The sequence below is a fragment of the Typopeltis vanoorti genome, chromosome 12, assembly GCF_054136105.1.
Source record: "Typopeltis vanoorti isolate ZY-2024b chromosome 12, IOZ_Tvanoo_1.0, whole genome shotgun sequence".
Taxonomy (NCBI): Eukaryota; Metazoa; Arthropoda; class Arachnida; order Uropygi; family Thelyphonidae; genus Typopeltis; species Typopeltis vanoorti.
The window spans coordinates 108428378-108449387 of record NC_143560.1 but is presented as its reverse complement, the minus strand read 5'-3'; the positions used below and the strand labels follow the sequence as shown (position 1 = coordinate 108449387).

At 34.4% G+C, this 21010-nt stretch overlaps 1 protein-coding gene across 3 annotated transcripts in view; it reads left to right on the top strand.

Annotated features, from left to right (window-relative positions):
* Positions 1-21010, top strand: part of Arfrp1 (ADP-ribosylation factor related protein 1) — a 149896-nt gene that overhangs the window by 111787 nt on the left and 17099 nt on the right. For 2 of the 3 annotated variants that reach the window (XM_090401512.1, XM_090401511.1), the window contains exon 7: positions 13634-13734. In XM_090401512.1, the coding sequence (XP_090257638.1) occupies positions 13634-13734 (101 nt within the window). The remainder of the gene's footprint in view (positions 1-13633; positions 13735-21010) is intronic. The other variant, XM_090401513.1, reaches the window with a different exon arrangement.

Genomic DNA, 21010 nt, shown 5'->3' with positions numbered 1-21010 from the left:
CTGGTTTGAACACTGTTTTGTATACAGCTAATTTAGTGTACAGACTAATTTCTTTCTTATTCCATATGAATTTATTCAATTGGCTTTCTACCATACCAGCTTTGTTGATTCTGTTGTCTATTTTTATATTTAATTTACCATCTTCACTAAAAATCGTGCCTAAGTAGCTGAAATGTTTCACTTGTTCCACAGGTTCCCCGTTCACAACACAATTGACGCTTTCAACAATTTTACCTATTTTCATTGTCTTTGTCTTTATAATGCTGACCTTCATACCACATCTATTACAACAGTTATTCAATTTAGTCAGGGAATCTTGCAAACTTGTAGCGGATTTATTTAGAAGTATAACATCATCCGCATAAAGCAAAGAACTGACATTAATATCTCCAATTCTGATATCATGTTTAATACCACTTTCCTTCATAATGTGATCCATATAGATAATGAATAACAGATCGGATAACGTACATCCTTGTCTCACACCAGATTTAACATTAAACCATCTTCCTGTATTTCCTTCAATTCTAACGGCCGACTTACAACTCAAATAAAGACTAAGTATTGCTTGATATAATGCCCCATTGACACCATATAACTGTAGCGTATTGAATAGCTTCTCTCTTGGCACCTTGTCATATGCCTTTTCCAGATCGACAAAACTTAAATACAGATCCTTGTTATATTCCCATGCTTTCTCAATTGTTTGTCGTAAAGTGAAGATATGATCCTGAAAGCCTCTATTTGGCCTGAATCCAGCTTGTTCTTCACCAAGCTTTTCTTCCACAATTCTTCTCAACTGTTTCTCAAGTATGCTTGCATAGGTTTTGCCAGGAACACTCAGTAGGGAAATACCTCTGTAATTCTCACATTCAGTTTTATTTCCCTTTTTATATATGGGTACTATTAGAGCTCTACTCCAATCATCGGGAATTCGTCCCTCTGTCTAGGCTTTCTGAACTATGCAGTGCAGCCACTGTAAGACTTTTATACCACCATACTTCAGCATTTCTGGTCGAATATCATCTACTCCTGCTGCTTTTCCACATTTCAACCCTTTGATGGCTTTTTCTACTTCAAGTATGGAAATATATTCCTGACTGTATGCCTGTTGAGTGTTTTTTACCACTATGCTGTATTCACTGCTTGTTTCATTTAGCAATTTTTCAAAGTAATTACTCCATACTTCAATGATATCTTTTTCTCCTGTTTTCATGTAACCTTTATCATCTCTAACTCCTTTTACAGCACTCTTTCCACCATTTCTAAGCTTCTTCAACAACCTCCAGAATATCTTACCACCTTCTTGATATTTATTTTCTATGTCCTTGCCAAAGTCCTCCCATGACTTTTGTTTAGCTAGTTTTACACCATGTTTAGCTTTCTTACATTTATCTCTGTATTCTCTAAGAGCACAAGCTGACTTATTTGCTAGGAACTTTTGATATGCTTTCTTCTTTTCCTTCACTGCCTCTTTAACTTCCTGTGTCCACCACGGAGTTCTGATTTTTCTATCCTTGCAGACAACCTCACCACATGCCTCTCTGGCTGAATCAATCAGGGTTTTCTTCAATGCTTGCCACTGAATCTCCAAGGTTTGGTTCCTGTTCTCAAACTCTTTCATTTTTTCTTCAATAATCTTTGTGTATTTTAGTCTACAGTTCACATCTTAGAGCTGCTTGACTTTTATTCACTTAAAAACTTTCTTACATGTTATTCTTTTCAATGCGAAATTCAATTTTATCGTGCTGAAGACTAAATAGTGATCGCTTCCAATTTCAAATCCTCTGTACACTCTGGTGTCCTGCACCAGGGAGAAAACATCACTATCAACAATAACATAGTCAATGAGACTTTTCTTATTCCTTGCCTCTTCTCTTCATGTGAATTTGTGCACATTTTTATGTTGGAACATGGCATTAGTAATAACCAGTCCATGTCCTGAGCAGAAATCCAACAGGTATTTGCCATTATTATTGGCTTTCTCTTTTCTCCAAATTTTCCCAAAATATTTTTGTATGTCTGACAATCATTTCCTACTCTGCTATTTAGATCCCCAACAAGGACCAACTTTTCCTTTTTCATTGTGTCAGTTGCTTTTTCTAAAGCATCAAAAAATTCCTCCACTTCTACCTTAGTAGAACCTTCTGTGGGACCATAGGCACAAATAAGTCTCATTGTCTAGTTCCCCATTCTGATATTTGCCCACATCACTCTACTTGTGACTGCATGCCATTCAAGAAGATTAGCCTCATATTTTGTGTTCAATACTATGGTTTCTCCTTCTTTTCCTAGATTGTCATTTCCTGAATATAACATTTTGTATTTATTGTTCAGAAAGATCTCACCAGTTTTTGTCTTTTTTGTTTCAGTCACCCCTATTATGTCGATCTGGTACTTATCTAATTCATCAGCTAGCTCCATTTCTTTGCCATTTAGTCTTCTTATGTTGATAGTACTGATCTTTAATTCTTGTGATGTTGAGTTGGGGTGCGTTTTTCAGATTTGTTCCAGTAGCTGACTTTTCGCTGTTCACCCTGGTTCCCTGGCAAAAACAACAGGTGCCTTGTTTAACCGGACGACGCCACAGCCGGCATGAAATTTTGTAATGTTGTACCATCATTTTCTATATTGGTTTAAGCCAATAAGAATACAATTTGGTCGGCTAAATCCCAAATTGCCAGCCCATCCTTGTTTGTTCAGTATCCAGGTAGATAACCAACAAGGTGCACTACGAGAAAGTGAGGATTGGACATTAGGTCACTGGTCGGTTCTCTGCATTCCTTTAAAGGCTATGTGGAGGTCTCCTCTCAGTTATACAACTTTGACCCTTAAGCACCCCTTATGTAAAATTAATCATGTTATCCTGTACACCCCTTCAGGATGCATATTTGATGATGACTTTCTGAGGTATTTTTCAATAATCTCCAGAATATTTTGTATTCTTTAGGCTGAAAGGGAAACAATTTTAAGATGTTCCAGCCATATAACTGATGTATATAACTATATAGCTATATAACTAATATATCACCATGTCTTCTGAAGGAATGTGCCAGGGAGGTGACATCTACCTTGACATTTTTTTTAGTATGAGTCTTGCACTGGGTCAAGTTCCAAAAGAGTAGAAGGAGGGCAAGATTGTGCCACTTCATAAGGCAGGTGATAGAACTCAAGCATCAAATTAACTATCTCTGTGTCAGATGTTGTGGTTAAGTTGTTGGAGAAACTAATGAGAACTAGGATCCAGAATTGGGTTGACAACAATGGTATTACCTTTGATGGACAGCATGGATTTGCTAAAGGGACGCCATGTTTTAGTAATTTAATTACTTATTACAATAAGGTGATGGCTTACTTGGACAGAGGAGAGGGATACACAGTAGTGTACTTAGATTTTGCAAAGGCTTTTTATAGATTACCACATAATAAGTAAATAGTCAAACTAGAGCGGATGGGGTTGGATATTAGATTAGTGCATTGGATCGGAGACTGGCTATCTGATAGGAGCAATATCCCGGAAGAGGAAAGTCACTAGTGGCTTGCCTCAGGGGTTTGTTTTAGGGCCATTGCTGTTTAACCTGTATTTTAATGATATTGGCCAAGATTTGGATGGAGATATTCAGTTGTTTGCAGATGATGCAAAGTTGGGATGAAGTATGAAGAGCAGAGAAGATGTTGTGGCCTTACAAGAAGACTTGAATAAATCAAGTGAATGGACACAGGAATGGGGATGTGAGTTCAATGTTGCAAAATGTAAGGTTTTAAACTTTGGGAAACAAAGATGGGATGTAGAATTTATGTGTGGTGGGGATATATTGTTGGATGTGGAGGAAATAAGAAATCTTGGGGGTGATAGTGGATAAGGATCTGAAATTTAGGGGACAAATTGCCAAAATTGTGAGGACAACAAAAAGAATTCTGGGAATGATGTGGAGGACACTGACCTGTAGAAGTAAGGAGAATCTTGTTCCATTGTAGAAGGCTTTGATTAGGCCACACATGGACTACTGTGCCCAAATTTGGTCACCTGGTTTTCAAAAGGACGAAGAGATGTTGGAAAGGGTTCAGAGTCGACTGACTAAGGTAGTTTCTGATCTCTGGAAAGGTTGAGAAGATGCAATTTACATTGTCTAGTGCATAGGTTCCCAAACTTTTTCGGGCCACCGCCCACTTTGCAAGACATAAATTTTGTAACGCTCCCCCATTATAACAGTTTTCCGCGTTCAAGCCGTTTGATATTTTTGACGTAAATAGCAACTAATGATACATTACTGCTTATGCCGTTAAATTTTTAAAATGACATGGCCAATATGTGCTTCATCTTGAACACAGTTTATGCTATACTGATTTTGGTGAAACGTAGCCCATATGTAAAGATTGTAAAATGTATGCTCGAATAGCATGCACAGTTTCATACAATGGTTTAAATATGAAAATCTGGAATACAATTAAGAGATTGCATTGCATTAGTAAGAATCTTATTGTAATAATTAAAACACCATTAAGTATATTACAAAATTGTTTATTTCTAACTTATAAAGTAAAAATACAAAGAAAAAATAACTAATTAATGTGAAGGATGAGCCTAGTGCATTTTTAAAAGTTTGTTAATATCAGATTCAACTTTCGTTAAAAACAGTCTTAAATCACCATGCTCAGTTATATGCAATCAGTTCCTTTTCTTGGATAGTAAATTCACTACAGCACTAAACCACACTCAGCGAAATAAGAAGATGGAAATGCAATTAAAAATTTCTGCACTATTTCCCATAATCCAGGGTACAGTGTCGGTATTGATTTTTGAAGCCAGAACTCTTGGTATCCAGTTTTGAATTTTATTTTTAGTTCTTCATTTATTGTGAGTTCTATGAGTTCCACTTCTAAATTTGATGATCCTGCTGTGCTTACATGTGAGAAAGGATCTAGAACCCAATTTGGTATATTCATGTTTAGAATACCCTTGAATCGCTCATTGAAATCAGCATGGAGAACCTCCAAGTGTTGGTATGTAAGTAAATCTTCCTTTTTGAGAGACACTGCTGATAAATTTGAAAAGTGGCTATATTCCCCTCTGCCCATATTCCTCTTGAACATAAGAAGTTTCCCTACAAAAGCGGCAATAACATTTTTTGTTTTAATTCAGTTCAGTTCATCACCTTGTAGCTGTAGATTGACTTCATTAAGTATTTTATAGAGGTCTGTCAAATAAGCGATGTCATTTTTGGATAATCAGGTTGGCCCGCAATCCGTCGTCTCTATTTACTAGGAACTCTAGTACTGAATCAAACAAATTGTAAAATTGATTCAGACAAATACCTTTTGAAAGCCAGCGAACTTCTGTGTGAAGCAGCAAACAATTGAAATCTTCATCGTTTTCACTACAAAGTTGGCTAAACAATCTGTCACTCAATGAATTGCTTCTAATCTTGTTGACTACTCTAATAATGTAATGGAGCGATGTGTGCAGGCGTTCACTTAAATTTTTCGCAACCAAATGTTGACGATGAAGAACACAATGTATAGCGAGTACATTTGGTACTGCTTGTTTCAAATGCGCTATGAAACCCTTGTGGCACCCTGCCATTGCTGGAGCACCATCAGTAGCAGCAGACAAAATATTACGAATAGGAATGTCTTTCTCTTGAAAAAACTTATTCATGATATTAAACATAAATTCTCCCTTTGTATCCGCTTCCAAGTTTTTAGCAAATAATAATTCTTGACAAACTTTTTCTTCTTTTATGAATCGCACGTATGATAAGAGTAGTGGTTCATTATTTTGAAGAGTTGATTCATCAAGTTGAATGGAAAATTGGCATGTCTTCAAATAATCGCACAATGATTTTTCAATGCCTTCAGCCATTTCATCAATTCTTCTTTGCACTGAATTATTGCTCAAAGGAGTTTTCCTGATGATATCTGACGCTGGCTTATGAAGCACAGTGTTTATTACTTCTTTTACTGCCGGCAAGATTAATTCCTCACCAATTGTGTGTGGTTATCCTGCTTTTGCGATTAATAATGAAATATTATTAGAAGCTTGTAATCCATCATTATCTTGTTTAGTGGACGATGTAAAAAGTTTTGATATAGTTAGACTTTTAAAATATTTTTCTTCTAGTACTTGAAAATAGGACAAATCTTTATCCTTTTTGTCAGCATGCATTTTAGTCAAATGCTCTTGTAGCCTAGAAGGCTTCATTTGAAAACACTTTTTGGCAAATCAAGCACATAGGTAATAATTGGTTCGTAGGAGACTGAATAAAACCATATTTCAAAAACTCAATACTGTACTGTCGACATTTCTTCTTATATTCAGACATAATGAAATAATAAAATTTGCAAAAATATTCACAAAATAAAAGATTTAATTTACACTTTGTATGACTCCACTTATCTATCACGCTTTCGACTGATGATTGTTGGCAAAGCACACAAAAAATAATGAAACTTATTCCTAAACCACTGGTATTTATAGATTTGAAATCTAGCCCGAATCGACTTGAATGCATTGACTTGTTTGCGATACCATCGTACTCATGCTTTGAACAAGTCACTGCAAGCACCCATATTCCTGTCAAAACATGCTGAATTGAGTGAATCACCTACGTAATAGTTGACCGACATACTACTAGTTAAGACTCATCTGCTGCGTGGATAGACTAGCCTGTATGTCACAATCAATTTTTACAATAGCAAAAAATGAATAAATTTTTTAAGTATATAAAAAATAGAAGTTAAAATATCCTGTATGACACGTTCAATTTTTTATTTTGCACGCAAGCGCATTTTGTTCGTCCAACCACGACATTGTCCGAATAATTATAAATAATAATTAATAAATAAAATAATTACACAAGATATAAACAACAAACCTACAAAACATAATCACAGAAAACAGTATAATAAGTTTCGAATAATGTTTGCTTTGTTTTTTCCCCTCTAGTTAGCGATATAAGTTAGTACTAACTAGGCTAACTAAAATGTACGATTTTATTTCTTTCTTGCCATTATTATTTTTACTCGTAATATTAAATTATATAAAATTGGGTTTATTTTTGTACAAATCAATTAGAAAAGTGGTTTTATATATTTTATATATATTTTGAAATGAAATATAACGAATATATTTGCTACTGTAAACATAACCTATTATACACACATATATACATGCTCTATTTTCTCATTGACATAGAAAAATTGACATCTATTTCTATCTGACATGGTAATTTTTCAAATGATTAAATAATTGAAATAGAAAATTAATAAAAAAATTGATCGTGTAAGACGGGCATAAGATTAATTAAAATGCAATATGTAAATTTTAAATGATTATCTAATCACAAAATCACGAAAATAATTAATTTTTAAATATATATTATTAATTTCTTCTATAAAGAGCCACCGACCCCTAGACCGCCTGAATGCTCCCAAATGCTTCTGATCCTGCTATAGCCCCCCTAGAAGGCTTCAGCACCCACGGGGGGGGGGTACCGCCCACTTTGGGAACATGGTCTAGTGGATAGGAAGAAGAGAAGTGATATGATAGAGACCTACAAGTTAGTAAGGGGTTGTTATAGGATCAATGTTGGAGAGGTTTTACAGAAAATGATGGGAGATCAGGGGAGAACTGGAGGTCATCCCTGGAAGCTGTATAAGGAGGGTGTGAGCAGGGGAGTGAGAAGCAAGTTTTTTGTATTCAGAGTTGTGAATGATTGGATTGCCTTTAAGGTGCGGTATGATGTGCTGTATGTATGACTTAGATGAGTCTTTGACTCATCTAAGTCAAAGGGATAATAATAATAACTAAATATGACACAAACTGTAGGCCTACTCAGAGATGAATTGAACAAGACAAGGATTGCTGGAATTGTTATTTATATTCAGAAGAATCATATGTTGAAGGCAGTAACTCAGAATGACTTGATAGTGCTCTATTTTCAATACAGAAAAATTCTGTTCCAGATGTTTATTGATCAGCATTTATATAATTGGATGCTGCTGCTTTCAAATGCAATTGAGCTATTCTTCAAATACTGTTAACTTTCCTTTCCATCTCTTTCTTGTCCATAATTACATTCTGTAGTTGTACATATATCTGTTGACTAAAGTTCTACTTTATTTTCCTATTCAGATTTACTTACATTCGTGTTGAAGTTTTCTATGGAAAAAACTATGAAAAATATAGGATTACAGGACTTAATTGACAAATTTTATTTTGACAATAATTGACAAAATAAAATATACATAAAACTGTTTTTTTTTCCTTTGTGTGAAGCTAACATTATCTATGTAGCTGATATAAAAAAAAAAAAAAAAAAACCCATTCAATTGTTTGATGTTGGTGTCTTTAGTAATCTCCTTTCTATTTTTCAGCTGAAGGGAATGTAAAACAATATGACAAAACTTATTGAAAATTAACTGCTATTTCTATTGCCTTTTGTAGGATGCTGAGCTACTGTTTGTGATTTAAAATTTGACTTGTACAATAGCTTTTTTTTTTTCCATGAGTGATCTTAGAGTTATGTTCTATCGCCTACTCTCTTGCTCCAGTATATAAATGACCTTTCACCAACCAATATTCCTATTCATAGTTTTGCTGATGATAATACACTGTACTCCTCTTACTTGTTTGGCAAACTTTTTAGTGCACAAACATTCTAAATTTCAACATTTTCTATGACTAGTGTTATACACTGATCTGACTCCACATTATTCTTCAGTGAGATAACCAACTCACTTTCACTTAACAAAGTGCATTATTGCCTTGTTTCTTACAAAAAAATTTGACTTATCTTCTCTTATTAATGGACATATCTATCTATAATACACATATCTATAGCTTCCTCAGCATCTAAAAACTTGGCATCCTTTTCCACTCAGAATACTACTTTTTACCTGTCTGGCTGTAACTCAATATGAATCTCAAATCCACCATTAAAATACGTTTTACATATTTGGATTAATGCATCAAAAACTCCCTTAAAAATTCCTGATGCTGTTCAGAGGAGTGTTATTTGGTTGATAGATGTTCCCTCTTTCACAGACTCATTTCAAAGATTGTCTGCTTTGGCTCTCAATGTCTTTTCTACAGACCCTATTCCACTGAACTACATCCATCATATCTCTACCTTTCATTAGACCTGTTAAAACATAAGTAGCAACTGGCCATCATTCTTTTATTTTCTACTTGCAAAACACCCAAGTTGCAGTATATTAGACAGTGTTCACTTTTAACTTATAGCTCTGAAAGTTTGGTTACAGTTACAGGAGCTGATCAAAGACTACAGATAATAATAAATTTAGTTTAATCCTTTATCCAAGTGTAAGCAAACAAAGTTTGCTCCTGAAGTATCTTCAGGACTGAGGCAACTCATGGTAAAGGTGGACCAAGTTCTCATTACTCCTTGCCTTAGTATTTCTCATAATGCAAAGCACATCTCCTTGCAGACATCTATAATGCTATGCATTAAGGGAAGGGCCACTACCCCGACCGGTTTCGACCTTTATTGAGGTCTTGTCAGTGGGAGCCAGACCCAGAGGTGGTGATACTAAGGTGGAAGCAATGGAGTAGTCATATTTACCTATACAAGTTGCCAAAAAGGTTATTATTAAATTACTCTGGATTTAGAGAAAGATGTTAATTTTTTTTTTTTTCCCCCACTTGGTTAGACTATAATAAATTTAGTTTAATCCTTTATCCAAGTGTGAACAAAGCATCTGAAGTGTGAGCAAAGTGCCTGAAGTATCTTCAGGACTGAAGCAACTCATGGTAAAGGTGGACCAAGCTCTCATCACTCCTTGCATTAGTATCTCCCATAATGCAAAGCACATCTCCTTGCAGACATAATGCTATGCATTAAGGGAAGGGCCACTACCCAGACCGGTTTCGACTTTTATTGAGGTTTCGTCAGTGGGAGCCATACCCAGAGGTGGTGATACTAAGGTGGAAGCAATGGAATAGTCATATTTACCTATACGAGTTGCCAAGAGGTGTCTCACCTTATTATTAAATTACTCTGGATTTAGAGAAAGTTGTTGAAATTTTTTTTTTTCCCCCACTTGGTTAGACTATAATAAATTTAGTTTAATCCTTTATCCTTGTGGACATGTATAATGATATTTATTAAGGGAAGGGCCACTACTCAGACCAGTTTCGACCTTTATTGATGTCTTGTCAGTGGGAGCCAGACCCAGAGGTGGTGATACTAAGTGGAAGCAATGGAGAAGTCATATTTACCTATACGAGTTGCCAAAAAGGTGTCTCACCTTATTATTAAATTACTCTGGATTTAGAGAAAGATGTTGAAAGTTTTTTTTTTTTTTCCCACTTGGTTAGACTATAATAAATTTAGTTTAATCCTTTATCCAAGTGCAAACAAACAAAGTTTGCACCTTTAGGCAAGGGGAAAAAAAGTAAAAGAGAGAAAAAAAAACTTCAGTATTTTATAAACACTAAGCTCTTTTATGGTATGCTCTTACTTTAAATAAAATGAGAAAGGGATGGTTAGCAAAATAATGCTTAATTCCAGGATGGCAAGAAAAAGAATTTGAGGAAGACAAAAACTTGGGTAGAGTGATACAAGTATTAGTGTCTTACAAGAGAGAACTAAAATATAGCAATATTGAAAACATGACAAAGAACAGCCTAATTGTGAAGAAAATTGTTGATACCAGTAATTCCGTAAGTTTAATTATGTAGCAATTGTATTTTGTACCCCCCCCCCCCACTGAGAGTACATATCATCAAATCAAATGATGTTAAGAGAAACATTTGATGTAAAAAATAAATAAAAATTACAAAAAATATATAAAATTAATAAAAAAAAAAAATAGAAAAAAATCTTTGCCCACTCATGGTATGAATGTACTATAGGTTTACAAAGAAACCTTTCATGGGCAGGAGTCACATAAAAAAAATGTATGTGCATGACCTTGATATGAAGGTCGGTCAGAATGTCAGTGGCTGAGTTAAAGTAATCAGTTGTAATGACATCATGACAATAACATATCATTTTTTATTTCTCATAATAACTGCTACTAAACACTACTACTACATAACAATGGAGGAAAGGAAGCTTTCTGATAATTATGACAATTTTCGGATTCTTAAAATAAAAACTTTGTACAATAAATAGTCTGATTACTTTAATCATCACTAAACACAGTATAGAAACCCTAATTGTCAGTATGCCATATTTAGTCCTACAATAAAACTTGCTTTCTTGTTGAGTTGATGCAATATGGTTTCTTAGACGAAGGGATATTTTTCACTATACAGTGTTATAGTGAATTCATGAACATCGTAAATATCCTTTTATTCCCGTATACATTAAAATGACTCCATCAATGTTTTATAAAAAAACTTCAATGAAATATTAGCGTATCCAGAACAGATCAATTTGTCTGGAGATAGGGGATATGTTTCACCATATAGGATCATAGTGAAAGCATATGTATAGGAAAAAAAAATTCTTCAATTCCTGTGTGCATTAAAATAAATCCATCTGTGCTTTATAGGAAAAGATCTGCATCTAGTGTGATCTTCAATAAAATATTAGCATATCCAGAACAGGATTGATTTGTACGTAATTCATGTCATATGCAAGTGACTCATCTGATCTTATGAGGGAGTACCCAAAAATAATCAGTTTCTGTTGCTATTATTTTTTTAAAAAATTTTGTTAAAGTTTATAATACCATATTCCTGTCTCCTTCAAAGTTCTCTCCATGTGAGTCATTGCACTTGTCCCAACTTTTTTTCCACTGCTCGGAACAGTTCTGGAACTGCTCAACTAGAATATTGTTATGGCCTCCAGTGACTTTTCTTTCACTCCATCCACATCAAGGAATCGCTGCCCTTTCATGGTTTTCTTTATCCATGGAAATAAAAAATAAAAAAAAAGTCGCATGACGAGAGATCGGGAGGGTGGGGAATAACTGCCATGTTGTTTTTCATCAAGAACTGTTGAACAGACAAGGCCATGTAGGCTGGGGCATTGTCATGGTTCTGGTCTGGGTAGTGACCCTTCCCATAATTCATAGCATTATATACATGTCTTGTAAGGATACATGCGTTGTATTATAGGATACTAAAGCAATTGATGTGAAGTCATCAGCCTCTATATACAAGTAGCCCAGTTGTGAAGTGACTTCACACAGAGACTTTGTTTGCATACACTGGAATAAAGGATGAAACTAAAAATATAATTTCTTGGTATCTTAATTTTTGAAATAAAAAGTTTTGGTCATTAAGAACTTGCTCTTTCAAATCACATCAATTATTTGAAAATCTTGTTAAAATTCGCTGGCATGAACTCTGAAAATTTTGTCTCTTCAGAAACCTGCTCAGTTGGCTTTCGAGGCTCTCCATTGATTGCCTTGCAAACCTTTTCAATCTTTTCATAATTTTTGCTTGTCAAAGGCTGTCCAGATCATGGTTAGTCTTCAGCTGACATGTACCCATTTTTGAAAATGGGTACATGTCTACAAATGTTTTTCCCATTTTGAAAATGGGAAAAACATTTGTAGACGTGCATTTTACCTAAATCATCCTTAAAGGCTTGCAGAAGTATAACAATCGTTTCAGCTGGAGTTTTACTCAAAAAAAAACAAAATTTCATACACACTCTCTGTTCCTTGTGGTCAGCCATCACAAAATTGCAAAACTCGCTTGTAAGGACTAACAAAAAAGCAGCCAGAACAACAAACCTGTTCGCACAGGTTTGATGCCACTTGCCAGACTGGCCCGAAAAGCTGCATACTCATGATGCCTAGCATAACTAGAAAATAAGCACGGAGTTCAGATTCCGGTTATTTTTGGGGATCCCCCCCCCCCCGTAGATCAATTTCTTTGGTGGATATGCCCCACCTAATAGTCATTTATTGGTTTTTATTATTAAATAATAAATGACTGTAAGGTAGGTCATATCAATTGAACTAATCCCTCTTCCTTCCTCTCATAAGTTTTTTTTTTTCAGACTATGCCCATCATGAATGCAAACATGAATGTCAGGAGATTATAGGATACCCTATAATTCATTCTTCCTCATAGCAACTTATTGGATACGTAATTTACAACAGCTGTAAATTATTAATAATTTGTCTCGAATTAATATATTTCTATTTGAGCCCATTCTTTTTTCCCCTCTTTAAATGTGCCAGTCATTCACACATGGTTTATGTTCTCATTAATGCATGTTCATGTATAATTGATTACATTTTTTTAGTAACTTAAATATACTAACTAAATATAGAATTTTTCTTCATTATCAGTTTGTAAATGTATTTGAAACAAATAAATCCATTTTTTTCCCTTCTGTATAGTTTGGTTTCATTGGAGGCAAAGATCACTTACCGTATGAGATGATTGGTTTTTGCTCATCGCAAATGTGTTAAAGTTTTGCAGTTTTTATAAATTATGTTTAGTTTATCATAATACCAAGTAAAAAGTTTTAACAAATCAATAATTTGGCGAAAAAATTTTCATTTCAGAACAACTTTATAAAACTGTATCTTTTGTTTTGTAGATCCTGGTACAAACCAGTAGCATAATGAAATTAATATTTTCTTTCTTTTCTCCTAATTCTTAACTTCTGTTTTTTTTTATATACATATATATATAAATTCAAAGGACTCTATGTCTGTGGGTGACATTAAGGATGCATTTAGGGAAAGTTCGCACCTAATTGGACGTAGAGATTGTCATGTATTAGCCACATCTGCCTTGCGTGGGTAAAGTTTCTTTCTCTTTATTATGATGAGTGATTAGTTACATCTTTATTATATTTGTAGTTTAATAATTTTTAAAATTTAAAACTTAATATAAAAAAGGTAAGGTAATTTTTATATTGTGAATTATTGAAGATTTGCAGTTCTAAACAAAAGGACAAAAGGAATATAAGTTCATTTATTTGAGCCAACCCAAACTAACTAAATAGCAATGTAGTCTACATTACCATAATTCTGGTATTTCATATACAATGTTGTTAGTATTGTGTTTGGGTATATACAGAGTGATTCAAAAAGATGGACTCAATTTCGTATGACTATATTTCCTGAACTATACATCGTATGTGAATGATCTACATAACATTTGAAAGAGGAGATCCTAAAGTTTGAAATACTACCGCTAGATCGCTTGCCTAGCACACAGCCGTGCAGCAGTGTCAGTTGTGAGTAAAATGGCTACTATGCAGCACAAAATATTTTGTGTTCATGAGCTCATTAAAATCAAGTCGGCGACTGTGGTGCAGCGTGCGTTTCATCGTCGTTTCAACATTAAACCTCCAATGAGGAAGAACATTTTAGCAAACAGGTTGTCTGTGAAATGGAAAAATCAGGCAGACCGCGTGTATCGGAGGAGAACGTGAGACAAATTCAACTGACTTTTCAACGGCCGGAGGGAGGGGGCACACTGAACTTTATTGTGAATATAATCAAATGTACTTTAATCTATAAACTTTATTGTGAATATAATCAAATGTACTTTAATCATATTTGTCACTAGTTTCATGTTTGATGTATAGACTTACAAAATTGAGTCCATCTTTTTTTAGCCTAAAGTGGGCAGGTTAAACTGTTATCAATGACCAAAGTGTAAAATATAGAGGAACTTTGGGTAATACAGAATGCCATTTTATGCACAAAATAGTATCCCGTATTACCCGAAGTTTCTCTGTTCTCTAAGAAAAGTATTTTGGACGTTGGATACCAATTATTAATAATGCTCACGATCAACTGACCAAAATTAATTCCTGAACCAGAGGACTGGCTTAAATCAACAATCACAGAGCTCATAACTTGAAAGAAAGGCTTAATTTTTGAAAGTTCATTTTTTGTTTGTTTTGCTTAGTGACATTACTTTTTTTTTTTTTGTTTGCTGCCAACATTTCTTTGACAGAGAAGGCAGTATAGAGCTGTTATTGCTATTGTGTTTTATTTTTGTGTGTGTGTTGGGGGGGGGAGGAGTATAGTAGTCTATACAAGAGTTGAAAGAGAAGAGACTCACCACATGGTGACAATACATTGGTGACATTTTTATAGTTCAGAAACATGCTATCAAAAGTTAAAATTTATTTTTCAGGTAGAAAACAACAAATTACCTTTCTTAGATGTTATATATATATATATATATATATATAAACAGATTCTCTATAAGGAACCAGCCTGCACTAGCCATCATCTTCCTGATAAATCCTAAAATTTTGTTACTGCCCTAATTAAAAATTTGGTATTATCATTTAAAAAAAATTATACATTCTATGAGATGAGAACACATGGAAAAGAATAAAAACGTTATATTTAATCACTTTTTCCATAATTGCTATCCAACAAGTTATTACATAATAAAAAAACCACTTTGTTCCATTCCAGGTAATATACTCGTATATACAAGGACTTTATACCTTTAGCAGTCATTTGTATTTTCACAGGAATTGAACATTCAAACCAGTTTAAAAAAGTTATGAAGCTTTCTAAGATATCCAAAAGATACTACCATTTATTTAAAAAAAAAGCCCTGATACATATGAACTCCATTATACTTGTAGCAAGTGTGGAACCAAAGTTCTGAAAATAGAGAAAAAAGAAACTTGTGATGATGAAAGTTATAAAAGAAAAATCAGATTTAGTTGCCAACATCATTTCTTAGTCATTCTATTGATTTTATTAAAGGGATAAAAATCCTATGTTTTTATATAGCCAGTAAGTGAAACTCAAGATCGAGAACTACGATCAATAGTTTCAATGCCGAAAAACTATCGGCGAAGGCAATTCAAAGCAAAGGTGAAGCAAGCTCCCTCACTATTCTTGATATTCTCTCATAATGTAAAACACAGCTCCTAGGAGATGTAATACTGTCATTACATTATGAGAAGAGGTCACTACACAGACCGGTTTCAACCTTTTTTGAGGTCTCATCAGTGAGTAGGTAGACCTGGAAGATATCAAAGCTTAGTGAAAAGAACTTACATACCTTCACTATACGAATGCCATAAAGGTGTGCTTATATTTTGTAATTAAAATGAAAAGCCAAACGGCTAGTTTTCTGGCAACTTAATAGTTATTAAAGGGATAAAAATCCTATGTTTTTATATAGCCAGTAAGTGAAACTCAAGATCGAGAACTACGATCTATGAGTTTCAATGCCTATGTTTTTATATAGCCTTACTGGCTATATAAAAACATAGGATTTTTATCCCTTTAATAACTATTAAGTTGCCAGAAAACTAGCTGTTTGGCTTTTCATTTTAATTACAAAATATAAGCACACCTTTATGGCATTCGTATAGTGAAGGCATGCAAGTTCTTTTCACTAAGCTTTGATATCTTCCAGGTCTACCTACTCACTGATGAGACCTCAAAAAAGGTTGAAACCGGTCTGGGTAGTGACCTCTTCTCATAATGTAATGACAGTATTACATCTCCTAGGAGCTGTGTTTTACATTATGAGAAAATATCAAGAATAGTGAGGGAGCTTGCTCCACTTTTGCTTCGAATTGCCTTCGCCGATAGTTTTTCGGCATTGAAACTCATAGATCGTAGTTCTCGATCTTGAGTTTCACTTACTGGCTATATAAAAACATAGGATTTTTATCCCTTTAATAACTATTAAGTTGCCAGAAAACTAGCCGTTTGGCTTTTCATTTTAATTATTCTATAGATTTGTTGGTCTGCAGTAACAATATGCTGTTTAGAAATGGTATGTCATTTCAAAGCACTTATGTGGTATTTACACTTAAACAGCTCAATTTTTTATGACATTTGGAAATGATCCGTTAGATCCTAGACATTTCGGAACTTTATTATTTCAGCAATCATTGCGAGACAGATGAACCTGATATGGTTTTGACCTGTCTACCGTCTAAATTTCTTTAGTTCTTTATCCTAAAGTACCTTAAAACTGGAAACTATGATAGTTGGTAAAACCTATCACTTTGATTAATTGGTCCATAATTCTTCACTTTATGTGATGAACCACACATGAATTGAAATACCTTTGCAGACTTCTGTTTAGAAGGGTACTATTCCCATTCTTGGTGTCTTAATGAAGATTATCAAAAAATAGATTAACTCTGGCATAATATCTGCTCATCAATCCTTGCCTTTGTTTGGTGAGCTCTGTTCACTGTTACTAGATATCAAACTAGATACTGAACAGATAAAGATAGACTAGTAATTCGGGGACTTAGATTACTTATAAATAGTTCTATTCTTTAAAATTAGTTCTATTCTCTACAAATAGTTCTATTCTGTATTGGCTTAAACCATAAACAGATGATACAACATGGTTCATATGTCATATTTACTAAGGCATCATGATATTAAATAGAGAAGTCAGAAAAGCTATCGTGCAGGACAAGAAAAATTATGCTAACAAGCATGAAGGGATCGAATTCCAGATGAGGAGGCACAATTATAAAATAATATTTCATTTAGTTCATGGCCTTGAGCACAAATTTAAGTCCAAATTGAATGCTATCAAAGACAGGAATGGAGTAGTACTAACAGAACTGGAAATCAAAAACAAATGGAAAGAGTACTGTGAATAACTACAGAAGAGAGAATAAGGAAAATTTGAAAGAGCCCTCTCCCCTGGAAAAATTTCTTGGCATCTTTAATTTATACTCCATGAAAAGTTTGAAAAAGTATTATAAGGTATTTGGAACCTTCTCCATGAAGTTAAAACAGCTTAACAACAATAAGGCCCTAGGTGCAGATGGAATCTCGGCAGAGTTAATTAAGTGGATAGAGGGATAAGAGTATTTCATAGATTGATTTAAAAGGATATGGGAGACAGGATCATGACGTAGAGACTGGAAGAAGTCAGTTTTTATACCATTGCACACATTTTTAATCTGGTTAAAAACAGGATATTTGCAATGCACAAATAGTGAAGGAAATATAAATTATTGCCGTTGTGTAACTGAAAAACAAATGTTTAATAAGAAGAATGAAACTTTCTTTTAAGCTTACACGGTGATCTGAATGCATTTTTGAAAATTATGGAGACAACTACCGTGTTTGAATAAAAGCTTTAGTTTAATATAACTAAATGTTATATTAAAGGTGTCACTTGTCAAAAGAATGAAACTATTTTCCAGCAGAAACAGTTTTAGAAATGGAGGAAAGTGATGACTATAAAAGGAATCAAAGATGATAAAGATGATGAGAAAACTGAAGATGTCTAGATGTATTTTATATGTCTAATTAATTTTTTTAATATATATATATATATATATATATATGTTAACTCCTTATTCTCGTAGACAGGCTTATACGTTGGTTATGCATTATTAAAACACTTAAGGAATTGAACTGCATGTTAACTCCATAACTAATATGTTAACTCCATGCATGAGAGATTTTTAGAACCTATAACCACATCAGTGCTATGTGTTGGAGATGTAGATGAAGATTGAGAAGGAAGAAGTTTGTTGACATTGTTCTTGAAGAGTTGTGAGTTCTATTTTGGGAATATATTGGAAGATTTTTTCCCACTTGGTTAGACTATGATAAATTTAGTTTAATCCTTGGTTTATAGTTTAAGCCATGCCTCAGTTAACTTCATGGGCTACAGCATTTCCATTCATTACCCCCCCCCCCCCATCTCCAGGACCTGGGTGACAGCAACAGTCGAGCCTCAGTTAAAACTTCATGAGCTACAGCATTGCCATTCATCACCCAAGCTTCCAACCGGTTTCGACCTCTATTGAGGTCTCGTCAGTGGGAACCAGACCCAGAGGTGGTGAAACTAAGGTGGAAGTAATGGAGAAGTCATATTTACCTATACGAGTTGTCAAAAGGTGTCTCACCTTATTAAATTACTCTGGATTTAGAGAAAGATGTTGGAAGTTTTATCCCACTTGGTTAGACTATAATAAATTTAGTTTAATCCTTTATCCAAGTGTAAGCAAACAAAGTTTGCATCTGAAGTATCTTCAGGACTGAGGCAAGTTCGTGGTAAAGGTGGACCAAGCTCTCATCATTACTTGTCTTAGTATCTTCCATAATGCAAAGCACATCTCCTTGCAGACATGTATAATGCTATGCATTAAGGCAAGGGGCCACTATCCAGACCGGTTTCGACCCTTATTGAGGTCTTGTCAGTGGGAGCCAGACCCAGAGGTGGTGGAAGTAATGTAGAAGTCATATTTACCTATACGAGTTGCCTCCTGAAGGAGGCAACTCGTATAGGTGTAAATTTTTTTTACTTACACTTGGATAAAGGATTAAACTAAATTTATTATAGTCTAACCAAGTGGAAAAAAATTTCCAACATCTTTCTCTAAATTCAGAGTAATTTAATAATAAGGTGAGACACCTTTTGGCAACTCGTATAGGTAAATATGACTTCCACCTTAGTTTCACCACCTCTGGGTCTGGCTCCCACTGATGCGACCTCAATAAAGGTCAAAACCAGTTGGAAGCTTGGATGATGAATAGCAATGCTGTAACCATTGCCAATGGTTGAGAAGAATTGTGTAAGAAAAGCTTGGTGAAGAACAAGCTGGATTCAGGCCAAATAGAGGCTGTCAGAATCAGATCTTCACTTTACAGCAAATAGTTGAGAAAGCATGGGAATATAACAAAGATCTGTATTTAGGTTTTGTAGATCTGGAAAAGGCATATGACAAGGTGCCAAGAGAGAAGCTATTCACAATACACTGCAGTTATATGGTGTCAATGGGGCATTATATCAAGCAATACTTAGTCTTTATTTGAGTTGTAAGTCAGCAGAATTGAAGGAGGTACAGGTAGATGGTTTAATGTTAAGTCTGATGTGTGTCAGAGAAGGATGTACATTATCCCCTCTGTTATTCATTATCTGTATGGATCACATTATGAAGGAATGTGGTATTAAACCTGATATCAAAATTGGGAATGTTAATGTTGGTTCTTTGCTTTATGCAGACGATGTTATACTTCTAAATAAATCCACTACAAGTCTGCAAGATTCCCTGACTGAATTGAATAAGTGTTGTAATAGATATGGTATGAAGGTTAACAATAAGAAGACGACAAAGACAATGAAAATAGGCAGAATCATTGAAAATGTCAACTGTGTTGTGAATGGAAAACCTGTGGAACAAGTAAAACATTTCAGCTACTTAGGTGCGATTTTTAGTGAAGATGGTAAATTAAATATGGAAATAGACAACAGAATCAACAAAGCTGGTATGGTAGGAAGTCAGTTGAATAAATTCATATGGAATAAGAGAGAAATTAGTTGGAACACTAAATTAGCTGTATATAACACAGTGTTCAAACCAGTTTTAACTTGTGGATCTGAGAGCTGGGTTAGAAATAAAACACTTGACCAAAGACTAGAGAACTGTAGATATGAGAGTCCTGAGAAAGATCAGGGGCACAAACAGATGGCATCAATGGCAATATCATATTAAAAACAAGGATATTAGGAAAGAACTTGACATTGTCTGCATCCAGGAATGTTTTAGCAGAGCTGATCTCAGGTGGTATGGTCACTTAAACAGAATGGGAGAGGAAAGATTAGCAAAACAAGTGTTCTCTGCCCAGTTGGCAGGAAAACGACCCAGAGGAAGACCAAGATATAGGTGGATTGATATGGTAAAAAGTGCCTTAGACGATAGAAATATAAGATCTGATAATGTTGGAGTCTTGACAAGTAACAGACTAATTTGGAGGAAAATTGTAGATAGGATAGTAATGATGTAAATTTTTCATGTAATAGTATCATATCCTGTACACCCCTTGAGGGTACATGTCAGGAATTTGTTGATGATGATGATCTCACCCCCACAGAGTTTTTTTGACTTCTTCCAAATAAAAAAATAAAGAGATTAAACAAACCTAGAGATATTCCAATTAGTAATTCAACCATTTATTAGGCCAAATAAGCATTTTTTTTTTCAAGTTACAGTACTTCAAAAGTTCATTATTATATGGTAAATTCTAAAACAGAGTCTGATGCAGAGACATTTATCTCACTTCTTGCACATTTACTTCAAGTCAGTCCATTTTTGAAGAT